The following is a 25,480-nucleotide window of genomic DNA, read 5'->3' on the forward strand; positions in this document are numbered from 1 at the left end:
AAATTTGCAATGCAAATATGTTAAGCTCTATAAGATAGATTATTAAACAAATATTTTTGTAATTAAAAATAATAATAATAATAATAAATCTGTGAAGTAGTGGCGTCTCTTCAGCTGGCTTATGCTTTAGATAGGATTGATCTGTATAAAAAAAAAATAAATATATCATTAAAAAAAAAAAAAAAAAAAAAAAAAAAAAAAAAAAAAAAAATTAGCTTGAATTTTTCATATAGTTCACATTATTATTATTTTTTATTTTTGTATTTAATAACTATTCACATACATTAATCTTAGCACAATGAAATAACTTCCAGGAAGAGCTAACAGTTTAAAGTCTAAATTGCAATAGTTGATTCGATGGTCTCTTTAAGAGCACCCCATATATTTTGCCCTCATTTTGCACCATCCATAAACATTGTTTTTAGTCCAAGTTAGCTTCGCCATCTGCCCCATTCAGCATTCGGAATGCGTTCGCTCACTTTATTTTCTTTTGCACACAAAATTTGTTACAGATTCTTTGCTCTATTTCTAGGAATAGGCCAAAATCGAATAGGAGCGAAAACAAACTGAACTGAGCAGTCCAAATGGGCAAAGTTTTTGGCATCAGTAAGGCATAGCAGCCGAAACTAATATAACGGCACACTAAAAATCGAATATCCGTAAATCCAGAACACTCATAACTTCCGAAACTTTTCGAACGGATTTTAAACTTATTAAATTTATTAAATAATAGCCAAGAATAGATAAAATTATTTCCTGAAGTTCCGTTTTTGGTTGATTGAATTATTATAAATAAAATGAAAAAAAAAAAAAAAAAATAATAATAATAATAATAATAAGAAAACATATTTTATATATCAAATATATAAAGTAATAAGTAAGATAAGTAATTGAAGCATATAATTTTTTAATAATAAAAAAATTACTTTAGAGCATAGCTCCTACTCCCAACTTCTCAAACCAATACCACCCCAGCTTCACCCACTTAAGCATCATATCTCATAACCTAATCAAATCCAGATTCAGATCCCATTCACATTTTCCCCTGAAATAACATGATTTTTGCATTTTAGCTGCTGAAATGTAATTTATTTTTAATTACCAAATAACCAAAAACGGAGAAAAATAGGAAAAAACGTGGAAGATTAAAAGAGTTTAAGAGAGAGACCGACAGAGAGAGAGAGAGAGAAAGAGAGCAGAGTGCAGCAACAGCTTTCTGTCTGGTTTTGGTATTGGTTCATGTAAGTCCTTAATTAACCGGCGATTAATTATTTGCCAATTTAACCCTCATCAACTGCTTGCTGGAGCACTAATTAGAAGCGTCGCCGCATGTGCCACGCCTACGCAACGCCCACATACTCTGGCACGCACACACACACGCGGAAGACAGGAAAAGTGGAGGGGGTTTAGGACCTACCACTGTGCCTCCCTGTCTCTCTCTCTCTCTCCCTCTCTCTCTCACTCTGTTTATATGGGAGTATCATTTGAGGCACATTTATAAATGGCAACAGCGAAAAAAAGACTTCCTTTCATGCCAAGGCATATATATATATAGGATATACATATATAGCACATATATTGCCCATCAACACACACACATACATGCATATAAATGCTGCTTTGTCTTGCTGCTTTGGGCCATTGTTTGCGGCACGTTGCTGAAGTTAAAGTTACCGCAGCAACTTGTAATTAACTAAAAAGCAAAAAAAAAAAAAAAATCAGCAACTTGGCCAAAAACTTTTGATGCCCGTTCAATTAGCAAAGAGAGCATATTGGTGGCTATTGCTCTGGCTGTCCATTTCTAGTGGAAGCTGAAGATCACAAGTTAACATGGCTAAATGGCTATTGGCAAAACATTCACAGCTGAAAAACTTTTATTGAGGGCTTCTTGAAACATGAAATGTTTATATATGTAAAACTCTCTGATTGACATACAGCAATATAAACATTTCATATTTCAATTTCATTTATAATCATGCCTAGCTGTGCTCATGGCATGAGGGCATGGAAAATCATAGATATATCTTCAATACAATACAAAATATTTCGAATTTTTGCAGACATTTTTTATAGCTTCGACGTGTCGAAAGAACGAGCGCAAGATTCTTTAAGTTCAGGGATTTGTTAGACTTCAAATTGTTGCTGTTGAATATTTTTTGCATTTGTTAAGAGATTGAGTCGACAGTTTTATAATATAGTTCTGACTGTTCAAAAGAGAGCTTAAACTACAAAAGGTATTTAATAGGAAAGTTCTAAAGTTCTAAAGTCATATTATAAATATATTTGTAAGCCGCTTGAATGGAAAATGAGCTGTAGGAAAATATATTGCTGGAACTTTAAAGACAAAATTAAAAATTTTAGTTTACTTTAATGCTCGACTCACTAGATCAAAACTCGCTAAAAGTTGTCAGTTACTGAACAAAATTAGAAGAGTTAGGATAGGTCCTGAGCAACTAAAGCGACAAATTCGAATTACTTATAGCCAAAAATGCAGGATTGAACTGAAACAAGGCTTATCGTGACTTTTTAAGGTTTAATGATGCTGAAAAATAATAGAAACCATTTTATGGAAGCTATTAAAAACCAATTCTCATAGATCAACTGCACTCATCTTAAATAATTTGATCAACACTTAAACTCCGAGCAGGTATTAAACAGTTACTAAGGCTGCAGCATAACATTGCAGCTCATTTTCTTTTCTATGCCTAATCTCTGGGCTAAAACTAAGCCAGCTCCGAAATAATAAATAAATGTAATACAGTTTTATGCCCAGTTATATGCATATGGCCAGCTGTAGCTATAGCTGCTGCTGCGTGGGCCATAAACATTTTTAATGCCCAAAAACAGTTTTTTTAGGCAACAAAGCGGAAAAAGGATGCGGCCCTGTTTATGGCTAAAGACAATGAAAAGCGTGTTGGGTTTTTCTCTCTCTCTCTATCTCTCTCTCACACATACTCTGCCTCTCTCTCTCTCTCTCCCTCCCCCTTTCTCTTTTAGCTGAGCTATTGGACATTTCAATTAGGTTAATATGAACGCGTGTCTGCTAAAAGCCTTTATAGCATGTGGGCGTGGCAATTATTGGCCTCATTTCCATTTGTGGCCAACTAAAACTAATTACGCGGCAAAGCTCGCACTCTGTCACACTATCTCACACCCTCTACCTCTCCCTCTCTCTCTCTCCCTCACACTCTCTCTCTTTCACGCTCTATTGTTGTAAAGTTTTAAATATAAATTTCAACGCTTGAATGCGTTTTTCCATTGATCTATTAGCTGTCCATGCGGGTCAGCTAACGATAAGCACAGATTTTATAGGGAATACCCCTACTTTATATAGATTCCTTTTAGATTTTCAACTTACTCTAATTTCCTTTTGCCGTGTGCCTGATTCTGTTTTGCTTTGTTTTGTTTTGTGATTTGCACGATTATCTCATAATTAAATTATATTCGTTCACATTGTCCGTTTTGTTGTTGTTCTTGTTGTTGTTGTTGCACTTTAATTACATGAGTTGGCACTAAATTGCGTTTGCGCTAAATGAGTTTGGGGCGAAAGAAAAAACCGTTCAGATGGAGATGGAGTCTGTGCTGGGGGTGGGGATGCGGGTGTGAGCTGGGCGCTGGGACTGGGGCTGTGACTATGACTGGGGGCTGTCTCTGCCAAGTGGTCTTCTCTCATTTACATTTTATGCATATTTTAATTGCTCGCAGGCTAAAAAATTCGAAGGCAGCTTTTCACTGTCCGAAACAGAAGCGAAAGAAAAACCGACGAACAATGAAAATGTGGCCTGGACAGCGGCAGGGGCTGGGCCTGAGGGGGAGCTGAACGGAAGTTGAGCTCGCTCTAAGTTTTTGTTGTGGTCAATGCACTTGGCTGGGGCTTTGGCCGGCGGCTGGGAGCCAAGGGAGCCACGGCAGCTGCGGGAGCTGCGGGCGTTGGGGATTTTATTTTTAATTGAAAACAAGTAAGAAAGCTCCAGTCGAGACTGCTCGACTAGGAGATACCCTGAACCCTCCAAGCTGATATTCTATTCATTCTGCACTTCTTTTATGCACACATACATACACATGCATCCACACGCACGCATAAGCCTGCGCTCTGCTAACTGCGCAGTAAGCAGCGACTGCGCTTGGGCTGCGCTGCAGTGCACTGCAGTGTGGGCAATATTATGAGAATTTATTTGTTGAATAACTTCTTTTGTAGAGATACGATCTTAATGAAACTTTTAGAGCGTAATCATATGGTAAATATGTGTGCACATTCCAAAGCCCAAGTCTCTAGTACTTGAAATGCGTTTTTTACAAATTGGGGGAGAAGGGGGCGCGGTATCCAAAATCTGTAAATTACAAAATCTTTGTATCGATTACCTTTATATATAACGCAAATTTGAAGACTCCATCTCTACAAATGTTCAAATTAGGCTAAAAAATCAAAATCAATTTTTTGATTATTCTCGATAAAAAAGTTATCGGACGAATTATCGAAAAAATAAAGCAAACTCGTACTGCGTATGGTACTCACAAGTATGCATGCCAAATTTCAGCTCTCTAGCTCTTATAACTTCTGAGATCGACGCACTCATACGGACGGACAGACGGACAGGGCTATATCGACTCAGCTCGTCGCCCTGATCAAGAATATATATACTTTGTGGGGTATGCCACGCCTCCTTCTGCCCGTTACATACTTTTTCACAAAACCATTATACCCTGATTTCCCATTTTCAATGGGTTCAGGGTATAATTAGAGCGAAACCTGCAGAAGTTTGTCCTTGAAGCTGCGCTAGCCTTGCACAATTTATGTACAATTTTTTTGCTGTTGTTGTTGTTGTTGTTGTTGTTCTCTTTCTTTACTGTTTATTGAAGTTCAATTGGCGAAAGTTTTTCAATTAAAAAACCTGTGCAAAAGCTTTTATCTAGATATATATATGTACATATTTTTTTAAAGGGTTTTGTTTGACCAACTGGCCACTGGAAGTGAGGGTTTCAGTTGGCCTATGAGTGCTTGCAATGCTAACAGCTAATTGGATTTTTTTGTGCTGATAAGAGTTGACAGACGCATAGAGTATATATGTATAAATATATAATGTGCATATGTATGTATGTCTGCATATAAAATTGGAGATTGGCAAGCATTGTTGACATTTTAATATCAATCTCCATCAACGAAGCAAGTTTACCGCGGCGGATGCAAATTGGGAATTGCGAATGGGCATGTGAAGGGCGGAGACAATGATAAATGCAAACGAATTCCATTTAAAAAAGAAAACAAAAATTTATATATGTATATATACGTATAAGATATATAAATGCAATGCAGAAAGCCATCACGAGCGTATACAATAATAAAGAGTAATAAAGAATATGCAAAGAGGAAGCGCACATAAATTAAGCATATTATTACGCTGGCTAATGGATAACACCTGGTTGGGGGCAATGGCAAGGGGGGTGGGCGGCAGGTGGACTGTTTGACAGCGCCATCGAACCGAGAACACAACACAAGACCAAACATAAACAGATGAAGATGAAACACACACACAAGCACACAAGTACACACACGTACGCGTATGTGTGTGTGTTTTAGAAAGCGGGTAGAGTGGGAGGTTAGCACACATTTATTTACACTTCACTCAGTTGGCCAATGGGGCTGCCTGCTGCTGCTGCTACTGCTGCTGCTCACTTCGCGCACGTTTCGCATTCAGCTATATTGAACTGTTTTCTCTTAATGCTCTGTTCTGTAGTCTGAGGCAGCCGCTAAATGTACCGCACGCTTTGAACTACAACGAGGAACTGAAATGGCAATTGGAATGCCAGGCACTCCGAAACAGGCGCACACACAAAAGCTTCAGGCGAACGGAACGAGCTGGAACTGAAACAGAGCGTAGCGCCAGAGAGTGTGAGTGAGTGGTGCGCCACGTGCTGGGGGCGGTGAGAGTGTGTACGTGCGTGTGTGCGTGCGAGTGAGTGAGTGAGCGAGAGTGTTCTAGTCTAGTATGTTGCGCTAGGGACACTTGTAGCTCGGCCTCAACCATGTTGCTGAAGCTCAAAATGTTGCTGGGACTATTAAAACTGTTGCAGCAAACTTTTCTATGTAAACAGTTGCTGTTGTTGTTGTCTGTTTGTTTATTTGCTTTACGAACTGACAAAATAAGAAACAATTAATTTTTGATGATTTGTGGCTAGGTGTGGGTGGGTGAGTAAACACAAGCATTAGGCCATCTGCACGCTGATAAGATAAACAAATTGAGTCGGGGATCAGGCGGCATTAACTAACTGTATAACTGTATAGTCATTGCTGCTGTTGTTGCTGTTGCTGTTGTTATTGCTGTTGCTGCAGCTGTTTTTGCCTGGCGCTGTGTGTGTGTCAGTCCCGGGCAGACAGCATCGTCGCAGCGCCGAAGCAAAAGCGCCAATGAGCGCACAGCAACCAGGATGAGCTAGTGCGTGCGAAAGAGCGCGGGCGACTGAGCTTTATAGTTCAGTCCATTTCGCGCTCAATTGCCTCAGCTCAATGTTCCAGTTCGTTTCATTCCAATTTCATTGCGTTTGGCATTTGGCGCGCATTTAAAATGCATGTCATGTGGCGCGCCTGCTTTAATCATTTGCCATGCATTAAATTCAGTAACAAATTGCCATTAACTTAATTTCGTATGGCAAATGCAATGGCAACGACTGCCTAAGAAACGTATGTGCCGCTGATGGCCAAAAAGCCAAAGCAAGGTGCTGACAAAAAGGTGTAAAAAAAGATAAATATCATATATAAGCAGCTACTTTTGTGACATTAACAAGACACGAAAACAACCCTTTTAGCTCCAGCCAACATTTGTTTACACCCACACACCCACACACACTCACATAGAGCAATTCCGACAGCGACAGGCACTCTCGCATGTAAAGTCCTGGCAAACAAGGATTTAATGCTCTTTTGTGCCATTGTCGCAAATTAGGCAGTTAGATTTATGAACTGTGACTGAGCGCACACGTGACAGCTGGCTGCTGCTGCTCCTGCTCCGGCTGCTGCTGCTCCTGCTGCTGCTGCTGCAGCACTCTAAAGATGCCATTAGAGCCAACGACTTTAAAGCGTAATTACAATTGTCTTATACAATTTGCGTCGCATTGAACTGTACCGAAAAAGGTTTTCATTAACATTCACATAAAAGCCATCATTATAATGGCGAAAGTTAGCAGCCAGCACGCAAAAATGCCAACGAACTCCAAACACAACAAAAGCTTCAGGCACGCACACCGCCCACCACCCACTCCCCCATGGCCCAAGCACTTGGCCAGCTTTTGGCACGCAGGTGTCTTTATGCGTCTGCAGCAAATTAAGCATGATTAGGTAGCAAGAAGAACAAGAGCTTTAAGAATGGGTTACTGCTTAGGCATTAGCATACCTTTCACTCTCCCTCTCTCTCGTTTCACTTTCTCTTATTCCCTTCCCCCCCAGCCGCAGCGCCCAATCAATTTCAATAGTTAATAAGCTGCTGCGCGTCATGCGGCGTCCCTTTTCTTTGTTTGATGCCAGTAATTGAATCTCCTGTTGCGTGTGCCCAGCGGACTGCGCTTTTTGCACGAGTGTGCGTGCGCGTCTGTATGTGTGTGCTGCATAAATTAATTGATTTACTAAGCACTAGCTGTGCGCGTGTGTGTGTGTATGCAAACTACAGCATCCTGCCCAGTTGGCAGCCCAGTTGCCAATTAGCACGCGCGCTGCACACGCTGCGTATGCGTAATTCACGCCCAGCCAGCAGCAAATCAACCTGGTTTTATGGCCAACCCCAAGAAGTGAAGAGAGATAGAAAAAAGGGTCAATGTTTAATGGGCCACAAAACCCGAACAAAAAGTTGAGATGCTCATAAATTCCTGACAATTTCAATGCTCAAATTGCCCTCATAAAAACGAGCAGAAAACAATCTAGATAAAATAAATGTATATACACATACATACATATACATAAATATATATATGTAGGTGTATCTAGCGAGGCATTAAAGCAGGTGTTGAAAATTCAATCTAGGGCTACACTTTTCCATTTTAGCTGCACTAAATCAAATGTTATTTCTGTGGCTTAAATGTGAGCTTAAAGAGCTCGTCCTGGCTGCAACGTAATCCGCTTTGTCCGTGGATTGTTGATACAGTTGCTTCTTGGCCGCACTCGTTGCACGACCCAAAATTACAGTTGGCCAGCAGTTGGATGGCAACAATTTGTTGCATGATTGCTGGCTGCCTGCAACAGAGCACTTGCAGCAGACGTCAACTGACATTAAAGTTGAGTTTAAGTATCTGTATCTGTGTTTGTGCATATCTGTAACTGCACTCTGTGCACTTGTATCTGTATCTGACTCTGTGGTTGGCATCCATCTATGCAGCTTTGTAAGCGTAGCTGCAATTTACTCCTGTATGCACTTAATGCTTTCACTGTATCTGTATCTGTATCTGTATCTGTATCTGTATCTGTATCTGTATCTGTATCTGTATCTGTATCTGTATCTGTATCTGTATCTGTATCTGTATCTGTATCTGTATCTGTATCTGTATCTGTATCTGTATCTGTATCTGTATCTGTATCTGTATCTGTATCTGTATCTGTATCTGTATCTGTATCTGTATCTGTATCTGTATCTGTATCTGTATCTGTATCTGTATCTGTATCTGTATCTGTATCTGTATCTGTATCTGTATCTGTATCTGTATCTGTATCTGTATCTGTATCTGTATCTGTATCTGTATCTGTATCTGTATCTGTATCTGTATCTGTATCTGTATCTGTATCTGTATCTGTATCTGTATCTGTATCTGTAATCTGTATCTGTATCTGTATCTGTATCTGTATCTGTATCTGTATCTGTATCTGTATCTGTATCTGTATCTGTATCTGTATCTGTATCTGTATCTGTATCTGTATCTGTATCTGTATCTGTATCTGTATCTGTATCTGTATCTGTATCTGTATCTGTATCTGTATCTGTATCTGTATCTGTATCTGTATCTGTATCTGTATCTGTATCTGTATCTGTATCTGTATCTGTATCTGTATCTGTATCTGTATCTGTATCTGTATCTGTATCTGTATCTGTATCTGTATCTGTATCTGTATCTGTATCTGTATCTGTATCTGTATCTGTATCTGTATCTGTATCTGTATCTGTATCTGTATCTGTATCTGTATCTGTATCTGTATCTGTATCTGTATCTGTATCTGTATCTGTATCTGTATCTGTATCTGTATCTGTATCTGTATCTGTATCTGTATCTGTATCTGTATCTGTATCTGTATCTGTATCTGTATCTGTATCTGTATCTGTATCTGTATCTGTATCTGTATCTGTATCTGTATCTGTATCTGTATCTGTATCTGTATCTGTATCTGTATCTGTATCTGTATCTGTATCGTATCTGTATCTGTATCTGTATCTGTATCTGTATCTGTATCTGTATCTGTATCTGTATCTGTATCTGTATCTGTATCTGCATCTGCATCTATATTTGCATCTATGTAAAAGTATCCGCAGCATACTCAGCTTCCATATCCTCAGTCTCCCTGTCTGTGTATCTATGCAAACCTGCTGTGCACACTTCATAAACTTGAAAAGGAATACAGTGAATGTGCTTTCTGTACATTAAACACGCTTTAATTATGTTTTCTTCGTAAACTTGACCTTCTTTTGTGCTGCTGTCTGCAGTCTTTTTGTAGGTATTTCATAAGTCAATTCTGGCGAAATTTAGCACGAATTTTTCTTGGGAAATCAATTTGAGTCCGTTGTTTATTTATTGGTTTGTGTAAATGTCATTTAGATTGAAGTTAACTAGATATGAGACCAACATTGCGGCTTTTCAATGGAAATGCTCTTTGACTATACAAATTTGAAATATAATACGAGAGTTAGATAAATTATGAATGAATGACAATATTAAACAAAGCAATCAAAGGCTTCTTTAATTATAAGAAATCAAAAAGGAAAATTTATATTTAATAAATTTAAAAAGATGTCAAAAAATATAAATATATAAATATATTGAAATATATATAATAAAAAATATGCAAAATTAAAAAATTTATTATACATATAAAAAGTTAAAAGTAAATTTTAAAAATATAATAGCATAGTATAGTAAGTATAATTTATTATATGCATATACAAATTTAATAAATATAGAAAAATGAAAAATATAATAACATAAATATTATACATTTTTTCAATGTAAATACATATATGTACATATATAATATATAATAAAAATTAATTTCAGTTATACCAAAACTAAGAAAATTTATAAAATCCTACAAGTTTACTGTAATAAAAAAAACTCTATTATACTTTTCTATCAAAAATAGTTCCATCCTGCTGAAAAACTAAACTAAAACTATTTTCCCATTTACATGTTTTTTTCCCAATGGCCTCTGAAAGCCTGTCAATCGCAATGATAGTTTAGAGACAAGAATATTATTTTAGTAAATTAGAAACTGTAATTGAAAATGATTTCCCAATTGGTCAAGAGAGAATGAGAGAGAGAGAGAGAGAGAGCGGCCTAATGGCATAACAGTATGAGCTCATATATAATAATAAAATCCATGTAATCCAATGCCCTTTGGGAGCTGAGTGGCAACGCTGTCAGCGTTGTCCTCGTCGCCAGTTTCAAGCACATGATGCATTGAATGCGGAAAGTGGAGTCGACGTGTCTCTGGACAACGACAGCTGTTTGGCTAACGCTCGCTAATCCATCAACAGCAGTGCCAACATCAGAAACAACACCAACAACAACAACAACAGCAGACAATACCAATAAAATTCCCAATGCATCTAACGGCACCACAACAACAACAGCAACAACAAACAGCTTCAGCTCCATTAGAATACAACGCAAAAAAGGAAGAAGAAGAAGCAGAGGAATATTCATATGCATACGAGTTCCGTCTTTTTTATGGCCATAAAAAAGCGAATGTAAAAGCCATCTGCCACGCCCCCGCAGCGCCCAGTGCCTGTACATTCCTCATGCATTTCACATCACCTGCAATCTGAGCCGGGCCATCATTCGACAGGGTCTTAAGAGTAACAACAACAATTTCGGTTTCATTTTTATGCTCCAATAAAGTTCAATCAAACGACGTCAGGAAAAATACTCGCACGATTTTCCGCAGAGCAATAACGCTTAAAAAGGAAAATTCGAAAAGACCTAAACCAAAATCAAATAACTTAAAGTTCAAATCACAGGCAATTGAAGTCCAGCCCACTCCCACTCAGTCTATAGAGTGCCCCGATTCCATTTTCCTTTGGCCCAAAGCAGTTCAGGAGGTCAGCAGCAACATTGATGGACAGCGACAGCGACAGCGACAAGGCGACCTTTGCCGACATATCGAGCACTCGGCACGACCCACACAACTAAAGTAGACCAGGGAATACGATAGAATATCTGATTGGAAACCCATCAGCGGAGAAAAGGCCAGTTGAGTATCAAATTACAGAATTATTTCAGCAACAGAATAACGAAGGAATAATTTCATATTATGGGGATTGTCAGATCATTTTAATTTCGGATTTGCTTTTTATGGTATAATGGTGTGTTGACTTACCAAACAATTGTAATTCGATGCATTTTCTGGCAGAGCGAGAGGGAAAGAGAGAAAGTGATGAGAGCTGACAGATCTTTAGCTGAATTTCAAATAGTTTATTGTGAGGCATTTTTCAAGCTTTTTTTGACTGAAAAAAAAAATACATATAGCAATAAAAATATTATCAGTAACGAAAATCGAATTGATAAAAAATAATAAATAATAATAATTCAAAGAAATAAATAATAATAATAATAAAAATAAATAAATAATAAAAATAAATAAATAAATAAATAATAATAATAATAAATAAATAATAATAATAAGTATATCAAATTTTCTTTGCACAATTTAGCAACTTTTGAGTCAGCCCTCGCATTTTGTAGCATGCATAAAATCTACAGTATAATTTGTAATTTACTTTTAAAGCACGTTTCGCTTCCCCAACCATTTCTCTGCCACATAATCCGCTCAGCTTAATCTGCGACTTAGCCACATACAAATGTTGTATATGGCTTTATAAATTGCATCTCAGCTAATGACCCCTAATGACCCGCATTTCTGCTGTCACTCTAGTTTGAGAGCGCAAATAAAAAAAAAATTTATATATATATAAAAAAAAAAACCCTTTAAATGCTTAGAAACTTACGCCAAGCAGCGACTAAATCCTCAAAGAGCAACTCAAATTACAAATGAACAAATGCTGCTTGAACTTGCTCTCCCTCTCTCTCTTTTCCTCTCTCGCTCTCACTTATTCTCTGCCTTGCTTTCCATTTAGCTTTTCTGCTTTACATTGTGCTCAAATCAAATAAAATGAAATCATTCTTGAAATTATGAATGGGAATATTCATTGAAGTGGATTCGTTGGCCAACTTGAATTTCGCTCAGTGTATTTGAATGATAGAGCGTTTCAAGAATGTTGTTCTTGTTGTTGTTGTTGTTGGGCTGCTGGCGCTTTTCATTTGCATGCCATTGATTGGCCGTCAGCTATCTTGTTTTTTGGGGGGCTACCTTCGACCCATAGAGGTCCTAGCTCTAGCCAGCTTTTATTCTTCTCTCCTTGTGTTGCTTTTCATATCTAGATAGTGAAGCACAGGCATGTCACTTTTAATTTAGCTGGCAATTTAATATACTTTATATGTATGTATATAAGTCAGTAAATGCCTAGGCAACTGCCAAAGGACATCTGCAGGACGCTTGAGGACACACTTCACTCGGCGCCTTGGGGAAAAGCAAAAAGAAAGCAGAGTCTTTAAAGCCGCAGGCTTCAATGCTAGCAATTAGCTAGCAAAAACCAACTGGCATTTAATTGTTATTAATTGCAAAGTGCGGGGTAGAAAGAGAGATGGGGAGAGAGAGAGAGAGAGAGAGAGAGAGAGAGAGAGAGAGATAGCTAGAAATTAAGTAATATTTATGTATTTTTGGCCAGCGGAAACTCAAAGCAATTGAGGGCTGCCCACGCACGCCTTTCGCCTTTCGCCTTTCGCCTTTCAGCCTTTCAGCCATTCGGGCAACCATTAATAAAACGGGATTTGCTGCAGGACACAATGCCAATGGCAGGACACTCAAGCAGCTCCTCAAATTAATCTCACACGTTCTCCACTCTGTCTGCGATTTCAATTAAAGCCGCGTCCAAACACCAGCAGAAAAGCTGGAAAAACTTATGAAGATGAATGCCATTCGTCAAATGTTTATCAATGGGGTAGACAGAGCTGCCAGGGCCATGCCACACCCCCCAGCTCCCGGCTCCCATTCGCAGTCCTCCAACTACCTGAGCTGTCTCTTAGAAATTGCTCAATTACGAAATTAAATTTAATGCCCAGGCTTTTGATCGCACTAAAAGCTTTAATAACTGTAAATTGCTTTCACAAAATTTTTGACACAGTCCCTGGGCAAGTCCCAGGCCGAGCCACGAGTCAAGAAGCCCCCCAAAACAAAAAACAAAAAAAAAAACTCTCAACTGACTCTCACTTATACTCACTCTCACTGTCATTCTCCTTCTCCCCTCCACTCTCACTCTCTCACTCTGCCTCTGTCTCTGTCTCTCTCACCTGCATACCCAGGTGTAACCTGTCGTCGGGCTTTTCGGGCCTTTGGTATTTCGCTCTGCTCTCGACGGCGCGTGACCAAATATTTTAAGGACACTTCGAGCAGCACTTGAAGCACGAATTCGAATTGAAGCGTTATCGAGCTGCATGCCAAGGCAGTATATACTTATGCTATACATACACACATACACACACACACATACATACATTCCTATATACATATATATCTATATATAAACATGCCCCACAAAAATCCAATTAAAGTAAAAAAAAAAAATTGAATGCGAGACGCGCCACGAGCTCAGCCATTAACTAATTCAGAAATCGGCTTAAAAAAATTTGAGGCTTGTAATTTTTGCACCTGCCCCAATAAAAGGAAAAATCGAAAAAGGGCTACCTTAAGGGCAAAAAGCCGCTTAACGGTATTTGTGTGCGCCGCTGTTTATGAAAAATCGCGTGAAAATTCATTTTGTATTCATTTTCCCCATTTCAATATGCTGCTGACAGAAGCAGCTTAAAGCAGCAGCAGCAGCAGCAGCAACAACAACAACAACAACAACAACAACAGCTTCATCAACTTGCCTGTAATTCAATTAACACATAAGCAAATTAATTCGTCAAGTCTCAAACTCTAACTCAGTTAAATGTGAACATTTTTAACTCAATTGGCGCACAGCAAATCATTTATTTTAGCAGCCCGAAGCAAACAACTTCAATTGTATTTTGAGTAAAATGTGAAGAAGACTGAATAAATTATAAATAATCTACATACATATTCTCTATGAAGGGTAGTTTTACCCAACCCACAAATGGTGTAGAAATCAATGTATAAAGTGTAAAAGTTGTAAAGCAACTGCTTTATGCTTAAAGTTTTAGAGTAATCATAATAACAGTTTACATTACAGTTTTAAAGTTATCGATCTGCTTGTATAGGTTATGTTACTTTGCAGAGCGCTGTTAAAAGACAGACTGACACAATCGTGGCTACTGTTATACATACATACATAGAAGTGGACCATACATACAAATAAATCTGCCTAAGATTTGAGTTTTAAAGTGATTGTCTCCAATTTGAAATCAATAAGAATATGTAACACTGTAATTACAGTTTAACAGCGACTATAAGTGCTTGACTTGAATATTATATAAAGTCTCTGCACATTCTAGAGTAAGCAATCAAGCATTACAGTTTAGAAGCAACCGCTTTTACATTAACAGTCATAGATACAATATATTTTACATTAAAAAAACTCGTTAAATTGCAGAGCATTTGCTGTGTCGACTTACAGCGCAGCAAATTTGCACTTTTTATTTAGAATTTTTTTTAATTTCTACGCTTCAAGCTTCAAAAGTTTTTAACAAAGTCCCAAAAGATGTCCCAAAACTTTGCGTCAATTTTACTTTGTCTAGCGCGCACGCAACAATTATTCAAAGCATACTTTTGCGCTGACCCACAAAATACAATTCGATTTAGTCAGAGCTTAAAGCACCCGCGCTTTCTTTCCCTCTCGCTCGCTCTCTTTATCTAATATTGTGATCGCTGCTCGCAATGCTTTCACTGTTTTTTCGTTAGTTGCTTTTCGCACTTCACGCTGAGAGGTTTTGCGTTCTGCTTATTTGTTGTGGCCGGCAATTTATCAAAATGAGCACCGGGTAAGGTCAACATTGTTTGTTTTTGCCGCATGTAATGAAGTAATCAACATTAACTATGTTTTATTTCTATCTGATGCTCATTTTTTAATATACAGATTAGTGAATAAACCAGTTCTCTACTATGCGCCACGCAGCCCGCCCTGTCGCTCAGTTCTGCTCACGGCCGCTGCTTTGGGACTCGAACTGGATTTGCGGTAAGTTTTCGATATCGAAAATAGTTTGCTGACTTTTGTATGCTCTTTGCGGTCGCATAGTTCGAAACGTAAATGCTGCGAGTAAATGTAGCTCAAAGCTAGAGTGCAGCGCAATGCAGTTAACAGTGTTATGTTAAGCAACTGTTATGTTATTAGCAGCTGCATAAATGAACTAAAATGCTGAATGTTAAGTCTGATTTATGTTTATATAAAACTGTTAACTGACTGTTAGCGGAATATACTTGTAATTGAGGTATAATATATCAATTATATCATTTATTTATTTATTTTTATTTTTTTTTTATTTGTTAAAGCCATTCGAGGGTTTTCAATAATTATATCATTATCAAAAAAAGATTTTAAAAACATTTCTAAGACCAGCTAGAGCTACAACTTTCATTCATTTTACATGACCACTGCTGCTCTACAAACCAGTTGCATTTACATAGAATTCAACTCTATCCAACTCTCTCTCTCTCTCTCTCGTCTTCTCTCCCTCTGCAGCATCGTCAACGTAAAGGCCGGCGAGCACATGACAGAGGAGTTTCTCAAACTCAATCCACAGCACACAATTCCCGTGCTGGATGACAATGGAGTCGTGGTGAGCGACTCCCATGTGATCTGCAGTTATCTGGCGGACAAGTATGCTGGAGCCGACGATTCGCTCTATCCCAAGAACGAAGCGCAGCGTCGCCTGATCGATGCGCGGCTCTACTACGACTGCGGACACCTGTTTCCACGTGTGCGCTTCATTGTGGAGCCTGTGATTTACTTTGGCGCTAAGCAGATACCCGAAGATCGCATAAGCTACATGCAGAAGGCGTACGACGGACTGGAGCACTGCCTGGCTGCAGGCGCCTATCTGGCCGGCGATAAGCTGACCATTGCGGACCTGTGCAGTGTGGCAACGGTGAGCACAGCGGCGGCCTTTGCGCCCATCGACGAGGCCAAGTATCCCCAGCTAACTGCATGGATAAAGCGCATGGAGGCGCTGCCCTACTACGAGGCGAACAATCGGCAGGGCCTCGATATGCTGGTCAAAGTGGTCAAGGGTCTGCTGGCCGAGCAGTAGACCTGAATGGCCGGACATCAATCAATATTGGCAATAATACACGAGATGTTTTCTTTGTCGCCCATTCCACTGTTTTTCACTGTCTATTCCTTTCTCTCTCGCTCTCGCTCTCTCTCGATACACAATGAGTTTCATTGAGTTTCATTTGAGCTGGCGGCGGGATTGGGCCAAGTTTTTTTGTGGCCAGAGGATATATAATAGCAAGAGGGAAGTGGCATCGCAGCTGTTGGCGAAGTAATGGCAAAAGTTTTTTTTTTATGGGCTTCAGGGCTAACAACTTGCTGCATAGACTGTTTGAGCGAAATATAAACCAAAGTTTTTGGACGTCTTTTGTTGTTGGCCGTTGCCTTTGCCGCTGCCCTTGCCTATGCTGCTTGTTAGTCATTGATTACGAGTTGTAAGTGATCGCATTTATAGTTGTTAAGCTTGTTAAGAATGTCCTGCGGCCACAAGGGCACCGCTTCACCGTGATTGATTCCGTCAGGCAGCGCGACAACAAAGGCGATAAGCGAAATAGATAACAACTGAGAGCTGCGAGTCCCTGTCCACCTCGGCTTGCTGACTTTAATGAGGCCATCAGCTGATAATTATGTGTCTGCTCTGCTGCGGCAGGTGAGACGCGTTTGCAGCTGCACTTCTCTAGCCATAAAACGGTTTTCTGCGCACAGCAACAGTTTGTGTGAGACAGCGAGATTTTATGGCGCCGCCTGAAAGTATGCACTAAAAAGTTTAACGCGTGCGAACCATAAACTCGAGCTGCTTTCTTTGTTCGATTTACAAGATGTATTTAAGACTTGCTTATCCATGATAAAAGCATTAAACTATTATTTAACAAGATATTTTCGGATATGTGGGAGCTAAACAAGCTTAGTTTTTAGAGCTCTCAATGACTTTATAGGCACCCAAAATGTTAGTCTACTCTGCTCAAGTCTTACTTTTGTGATTTACATCGCATATTTCCCCTTTCAAAAGCTAATATATATTAGATATATAATATAATGTATTTCTAAGCTATTTTCGTAGGCACTCATGTATTTGATGTCACTTAAGCAAGTAAAATTCTGCAGTCACCAAGCATTTGCCATTTAGCTGCCGGCATTTTCATGCGCCACCCGAAAGTATGCAACAAAATTTAACGTGATTTGCATTGAAACTTAAGCAAACTTTGGCAGCTTATTGCTAAACATAAAAGATTACACTTGGCAAGTTCTGTGTACATAGCGAAATTTAAAACGCTTAAAAAGCTGTTTACCAGCCAAACAAGTTCAATAACCGCGCATTAATAAGAATCTGGCGGCAAATACCAGCCAGTGGCTCATAAACCTCCAAATTATTTGCACCCCCTGAAAGTATGCTACAGACTTTGTATACATTTTCAGCGTTTCATTCTCGGTTGCAGCTAAGCAAACTTTCAAAACCCTTTTGATTGCTCAACAAAATAAACGAACACTAAGCGCTATGCTTAATTGCCAGCTAATCAAGTTCATTAGTCAGCTGGCACACGTCTTGCAACATCTAAGCCATCGCTTGCAAAGTCAAGTCCAAGTTGCAAGTTGCTTTTGAACTGTAGCACCACAAACTTTTGGCACTTTGCAGTTTTATTGTTAGCCACGTGAAGTACTTGACAACTTTAACAGCAAATAGCTGGAATAGCTAGCTAGAGCCACAAAATTGGCAACAACAACAGCAGCCAGTACAAAGTGCTAAAACAGACTTTCTCTCTTTCTTTCTCTTTCTTCTTTTTTTTTTTTTTTTTTTTTTTCTTGTGCGCAGCATATGCAATGTGACAGCAGCTAGAAGAAACAAACACACACACACACTCATACATACGGAGAGTCAGTCAAACACACACACACACAGAGACACATATTAGTTTAGACCGACTTTTAGTATCCATGAGTGCAGCAGCCTAATGGCTGAACACACACACATACACACACATGTACACACACACACTCTCTCGCTGTTGCTGCCATCGTTATTTGTTGTCATTTGATGTTGCACATGGCACACGCCATCGAATTAACTTGCCACGCGGCCAGAAAACAACGCAAACACTTTTTGGCTTTTGGCGCATAGTGGGAAAACTTTGCCATTTTCATTTTACGTTTTTCATTTCACGTTTTTCGTTTTTCCTGTTGTTGCCACAGCGTCGAAAATTTTTGTTCGCCAGTGTGCGGACCGCACTAAAGTTTGGGTCAACTTTCTGTTTCGTTTTTTGGCACACTCACACACACACACACACACACATACACAGAGTGCTATTAACCCGACTGTTTTGTAGCTTTTGTGGTACCTCGTCCTTTATGCTGGATTAAAATTTAATACTCTGCACAACTGCAAGAAAAACAACAACAAAAATACGTGCTGGAGCTGAGGCGACTTTCAATTACACTGCTGTTTAAGTAGTTTTGAGAAAAATTTGGAAAAATCAGGGGCTTAGCTAAATTGTTGCTAAATTGAGAAAATTGAAATACATTTTTGTGAAATTTATTTAAATTCTTTTATTGCTCAAATTTTGTCTTCGAGCATGCTAAGACTATATTCTTTGAATTAGAAGTGAATAATAAATATTAAAAAAAATATATTAAAAGAGTTTTTATACTACTCAAATTTATGATTTAAGCCTTAGAAGTGTTAATAAATTTGTTAATAAAAGCAAAATTAAATTATATTGAATTGTTAAATCGTTATAAATTAAAAAAACACACAAGTCGTATACTTAATATCAGAAAAAGTAAAGAAAATAGGCGGCGTTGAAAGTAGTTTCAACGAAATTTTTTTTCTTTAATTTATCTTCAAAAATATGTTTTATTATATTCAAATATTGTTGCCTAGGCTACATTCCTATATATTTAATATATTATATGATTACAGAGTAAATAAACTATTTAAGCCATTTCAAAAGCAAACTATAGCTCATCTGTAATAAGTTAGAGCATGGATGAAAAGAGATGGCTTAAAAAGCATAAATAAACAGTAAAAAGTATATCAAAACAAGTGGGAGCAGTGCAGACGGGCGTGACCAACTGCCCAATACTCGTTAACATTAACTGAACAGTTGAATTCAATGAAAAATATTTGAATGAGGGGAGATCAAGCAGGCGATAGCAGCTAAAGTTTGCTCAATGCAGCTGCAGCAGTTACAGTTATTTCCGCCTGGCCATATCCTCCAAGTCGAAAGCTCAATGCGCTTCCCCTTCACACAGACAGACTTTCAAGCATTGCACGAAACCCATAAACTCTCCTGTCACATTCGTCCAGGAGCTGGCGAGTTAAGTAAAGTCAACACAATGTAACCGAAACTGAAAGCGAATTGGACTTGAACTGAGCCAACACAAAAAAAAAGAGTAATAAAAAAAAAACAAGAAAAAGAATAACAAGAACAAGAAAGAGAGAGACAAAAAAAGGGGCAGTCGTATTGGAATAGTAGGCGTGACCGGGCTGGGTGGAGCGAGTCCTTTACAAGTTTGGTTTGCCGTTGCTAGTCATGATTAATGATGCCGTTGTGGGCTCGCATTTCCGCTTCGTTTAAAGTTGAAATGTCGTTGGCCATCTGCTGTTGGCCAGCTTTATAGTTGTTGTTCTTGGCGTTGTTGTAGTCGCTGTTGTTGTTGGGCTTATCATTGTTTGCCTTTTGTGGGTTGCGGTTTGTTTAACATTGAAATTAACTTTAACTATACAATATTTCAATTTCGTTACTAATTTAGCCATAAACTGCAATAATATGTTCCATCAATGCCAACTATTCAATGCATAACAATTTGTGCACTCACACACACATAAACACACACCCACACACACACACACACATACATATATAGATGCTTCCTGTGTCGCATAAAATGCATCTGCAATAATCTATAATGGAAATTTCAATGGCTATAACGAGTTTTGTATGCCAGCTCACATTTCCAATTGGATTCTGATTCGCTTCGTTAAAATCTGATTCGAATGCCAGCAATTATTTTCGCCCAAATTGGCAGGGGATGTGGGTGGGAGAGCGACAGAGAGAGAGAGAGAGCGACAGATGTGGAACGTGTTGGGAATGAGGCAGGCAACTACATGATTCTGCTCTTGAGCTGCTGTCGGGCAAATTAAGTGAGTCGAATAGAGATGGTCGTTTGTCGATACTTTGCGATAGTCGAAGTAAGCTTAACTTGCGGCACGAAAATTACTTTATTTAATTAATTCTCTATTTAGCTCATTTTGAAAGATAAAGCAAAGCGTTGCAAAAAAAAAAATAAAATAAAAAATTAAATAAAATAAAAAAAAAATAAAATTCAATGGAATAATATTGATTGAAAATATTAAATATTGAAAAAAATGAAATATTAAAAGTAAGTATACATATTTTAAGTAAATTCACATTTTAAAAAAATAAATAAAATTATAAAATATTTTGTATACTATATGAAATAATAATAATAACATAATCAATATACGCAGAAAAATAAATGATGAAAAACATGTAATTATAAATGATTTAAGAATAAATAGAATTAAAAAATTACAACAAATATTGTATTTTCCTATTAAATTAATTGTACAATTATTATAAATATGTTTCATATGGATTTAACTGAATTTTAAATTAATAAAAGTTGGCCACTTAATTAATTTAATGTTAATAAAAAATTGCAAATATTTTTGCATGACAATCACGCAGTTCAATATTTAAAGCACGACTCATGCGTCTCTTAGCACTACCATCCCTAGCAGAAACCCCACATATGGGGAGCACTGATTTTCGATGTTACTTGAGCAGAATTTTCGTGCGTGCAATGACACCTAAGTGAAGTACTGAAGAGCCGCTCAGCTCTCATCCGACATCATTTGGCATGTGCCGGCTGTGCTGGCTCTTAAAGCTAGAATCAGAATTAGTTCTGGCTCACGCTCGGGTCGGTCAGTTCAATCGCTATCATCTTAATGGCAATAGATGCCACTTAGTGCAGCTGCAGCTGGCACGAATTGCTAATCAGAGCACACAATGCGGCGTTTAGTTGCAAGCAAACAGCTCGACAATGTGATAGACAGATGGACAGGCGGACAGGCGGAAAGCCGGACAAATGGATAGGCTGACATGGATGGACTGGCAAAATGCTCAGTGATTATGCTGGCCAGGACAACAGGCAGAGGACATGGTCAACTATCAAATGGATGCTGGAAGCTGCCGGCTGTCCGCCGTTCGCCGTCTGTTGTCTGCGATAAGCGCAAAGTTTTCTCGCATTGTGCGCAGGCAAATGCAATTCAAATGAGCTCACTTCCATAGCCATGGCCAGTCATGTCAGTGCCTGACAGCTTCTGTCGACCTGCAGGCAGAGAGACACACAGACACACTAGCACACCCACACACACACATACACACTCATACATATTCGATGCACGCTGATTGAGTGCCCTGCAATTTGAATGTTGTCAGTAGCAGCCGCAGCAGCAACTGCAGCAGCAGAAGCAACAACAACAACAACCACAACATTTACAACAACAACAACAACATTTGCATAATTGCACTGGCTGCTGTGCAGAACTTGATCAGCAAATGCAAAAAAACGAAAAAATTGGCATCCATTATGTGATTGAATCTACTAGCCCAGTTTCAGTAGCCACGCCCACTCACACACAGCCCACTGTGTGGAAGCTGACAGCTATATTTAATCAATATGCAATGGCAACAAAAACACACACTAAATAATTGAATATATTTGATAATATTCATAGGAAAACTGATTTAATCAACTAAGTGAAATATTTATATAAATATAGAAGGATGAAATGTGATGTGAGATAGGGAGGGAGAGAAAGGGACAGAGAGAGGGGTGGGAATGAGATCGAGAGTGAGAGTGAAAGTGAGAGTGAGAGAGAAGGAAAGGAAACAAAATAGAGACAAAGAAAGAGAGAGCAAATGGAAGGAAAAGAAAGAAAGAGGAAACAGAGAGAGAGAGAGAGAGAGAGAGAGAGAGAGAGAGAGAGAGAGAAGAGGGGCTGAACAGTAAATATATATCTATGTATATATATAAATAAAGATGTAGATAAAGATTGAGATAAATATATATAAATATACAAGAGGTAAAAAGAGAAAGAGAGAGAGATAAAAATAAACATATACACACATATCTTTTTAGCTATATATGTATATCACTCAGTCTCACATAAGAAATCTCTCAGTAGGAAACTCAGCCATACTTCAGCCAATAAAGCCATTTAAGCACTCCATTGCCCCAGGGTTATCTCTTCAACGATATCCAATTAGTGTTAACGCTTAAATGCTCGCAAAGCTCATTAGAATAAATATGCATGGATAATATTGTTTTTTTGTTTTTTGGCCAAGTTATTCAAATGGTAATAATGCAAATGCCATTAAAATATTTATGCGAGTCTGCTGCATAATCTATCTCTATCCCTATCTCTGTCTCTGTCTCTGTCTTTGTTTGTCTCTCTTTCTATGCCTGTTTTGTTCGTTTATTCACATACAAATTCTGTCTCAATTGTAATGCCCATTGGCATATGAATATTATTTGCACACACACACACACACACGCAAACACACCACACACACATACTATTTACATAGGGAACTTTTTGTTTTTGTTTGCTCGAGTGCGGAAATTGTTCCAAATGTTCAATAAAACTGCAATAAACTCCTGTAAATGGCCATATTTTGTCACACACACACGCACACACACACGCACACGCATACACGCACAATAAAGTTTTCCAATTAAAGCGCGCTTGAAATGAATTATCTTAACCCAAACCCTAATCCTAATCCCAGCTCGTATCGCTTGAGTTAAATCTAAACCTTAACGTGGTTCTCAACTCATTCATTCATGTGGTTAAAGTCTGTTTTCGCTGATTACAGAGCCCAAAGGGAGGCAGACGGGTAGACGGGCAGACAGCCTCTGCCTGGGGAGTGTGTCCTACCTCCTTTAATTGCCACACCTCCTTCATATGCTCGCTCTTCTTCTTACCTCCTCCTCTAGGCTGCTGGTCTTGTGTCTTCTCCTGACGCCTTCCCCTTGCCTTCACCTTCTTATCCCCTTCGTTTACTCCCTCCTCTTGTGGGCTTCTGCTTGTGGCACTCCTTCTGCTTTCACTCCTCTTGCCACTTCGTGACGCCTTCTGCTCTTGGGCCCACCCCTCGCCTACTTCTTGTGCTCCCTTGGCGTTGCCTCCTGAGACTGTCTAGGCCCCTAGTCGTCTTCTTTTGGAACCTCCTGCTGCCTCCTCCAGTTGCCTTCTCTTCTTGCCTATTCACTCCCCCTTTTCCCCCTTCTTGTCTTTTCTTTTGCCTTTTCCCCTGCCTCCTCAAGTGCCTCCACCTCTTCCTCTAGCTTCTCCCTCTTGGTGCCTCCTTCTCCTGCCTCTTCTTGCCTCTTCCTCCTGCCTCCTTCTCTTGCATCCTCCTCTCTCCACAACCTCTTTCCTCCTCTTCTGTTCTCATATACTCCTCTCTTCTTGCTGCCTCCTACTACCTCCTTCTTTTGTATGCTCCTCCTCCTTCATTTCTTCTGCAACCTTCTCTCAACCGCCTCCCATTTTATCCTCCTCCAGCCCCTCCCTCCCTCCCTCCCCTCCTCTGAACTCATCTAGCCACTTGCCGCTTTCACGCTTTTTGGCTCAATGCGCTTCGTATGGCTGCCGCTGCTGTCAGGTTTAAGCAATTAACTTTGGCGGCTGGCTGCACATTGATTAACAGTTTAGGCGTATGTGTGTGTGTGTGTGTGTGTGGTAAAGCGTAACAAACGAAAATACGAAAAGCCTCGTTGATTGCTTCATTTGATGCCTGATTAACGCTGCATTCTTGTTGGCCACAAAATGCATTTAGACGAGCGCCTCAAACTAGGCCATAAATCTGCAGCAAACATGGCCAGGCACGTAACGAGAATATGAGTGTGTGTGTGTGAGGGCGAGTATGTGTAGTTAGGGTTGGCAATTTAGCCTTTTATTGGTTAGACTTGGCTTTTTTAATGGAGGTAGGAAAGTAATTATAGTCTCGTAAGCTGAGCAGGTGTAATAAAGTGAAGAGCTGGAGAAAGAGTAAAGCATGAGATTACCAAATACGTATAGAATTTACGAGCAGCGTCTCTGTCAAAATTATCGTGTATAAGCACATCAGCAAACACTTGAGCCCCATGCTCCAATTACACGGCATGGGAGACCTTGGCTATAGAGAAAAGTAATGTTTAGGAAATGGGATATTTATTGGGGAGCTGAGCATGCCTGATGACGATATGAGAATCTTAAATGAAAGTCGTGGCTAATGGGAGTAACGATGAGCTTGGCATAGATCGCTGTTCTTGTTCAGTTATTATGACAGAAAAAACGTTTAGTACTTTTTATAAAGTTAAATTTGACTACGATAATGCAATTCAAACTATGTTTCTACTAAATTTCTTAAAAATACCTCTTTAAAATAAAAATAAATAATTAATATATATTATATTATATTATATTATATTATATTATATTATATTATATTATATTATATTATATTATATTATATTATATTATATTATATTAAATTATATTATATTATACTATATTATATTATAATATATTACATTATATTACGGAATTAATATTTTGTGATTTTTTTTTTTTTAACGGTGTTTAGCATTCAATTTCAGGATAGATCAAGATGATATAACAATTTCAAAAGAATTTCAAAAAGAAGAAGTAATACAATCAACTAACTTATATGTGTCAATGCACCCTTGATAATACAAATGTATCTATAAATCCAATAAATGTTATGTTCATTTTTATATAATAGGAAAAATAAAAATAAATTACACAAATAAAAGTGTTTTCGATTCTATACGAATTTTACATTTAAAAAATCAAATCTGACATAAAAAATACAAATTAAATAATAATAAATAAGTTATCCAATATAATATGAATATATAGAGTGCAACCACTGATAAATAAATTATGAGTATGCATAATATGGCTAATTGGCAAA

General features: G+C 38.5%; 2 protein-coding genes across 12 annotated transcripts in view; one reads left to right on the plus strand and one right to left on the minus strand.

Moving 5' to 3' along the window:
- LOC108615683 (protein qui-1) overlaps positions 1-11,693 on the minus strand; it is a 61,233-nt gene extending 49,540 nt beyond the window's left edge. For 5 of the 11 annotated variants that reach the window (XM_018010349.2, XM_089469987.1, XM_089469988.1 and 2 more), the window contains exons 1-2: positions 5,618-5,777; positions 3,359-3,528 (exon numbers count right to left, since the gene is read on the minus strand). The gene's annotated coding sequence lies outside the window, so the exon portion shown is untranslated. Of the gene's footprint in view, positions 1-3,358; positions 3,529-5,607; positions 5,778-11,566 lie in introns of those variants that run through there. The other 6 variants (XM_089469982.1, XM_089469983.1, XM_018010348.2 and 3 more) reach the window with 6 other exon arrangements.
- Positions 11,694-15,089: 3,396 nt separating this feature from the next.
- On the plus strand, positions 15,090-16,576 carry GstE11 (Glutathione S transferase E11). Its single transcript, XM_018013406.2, has 3 exons — positions 15,090-15,246; positions 15,342-15,440; positions 15,945-16,576. Exons 1-3 carry the CDS (start codon positions 15,236-15,238, stop codon positions 16,510-16,512), a joined length of 678 nt encoding a protein of 225 aa, XP_017868895.1. The 5' UTR covers positions 15,090-15,235; the 3' UTR covers positions 16,513-16,576.
- Positions 16,577-25,480: the final 8,904 nt, after the last annotated feature.

This window comes from Drosophila arizonae, chromosome 5 (assembly GCF_054131065.1).
Source record: "Drosophila arizonae isolate 15081-1271.41 chromosome 5, UAZ_ARI_1.0, whole genome shotgun sequence".
In the NCBI taxonomy this organism is placed as follows: Eukaryota; Metazoa; Arthropoda; class Insecta; order Diptera; family Drosophilidae; genus Drosophila; species Drosophila arizonae.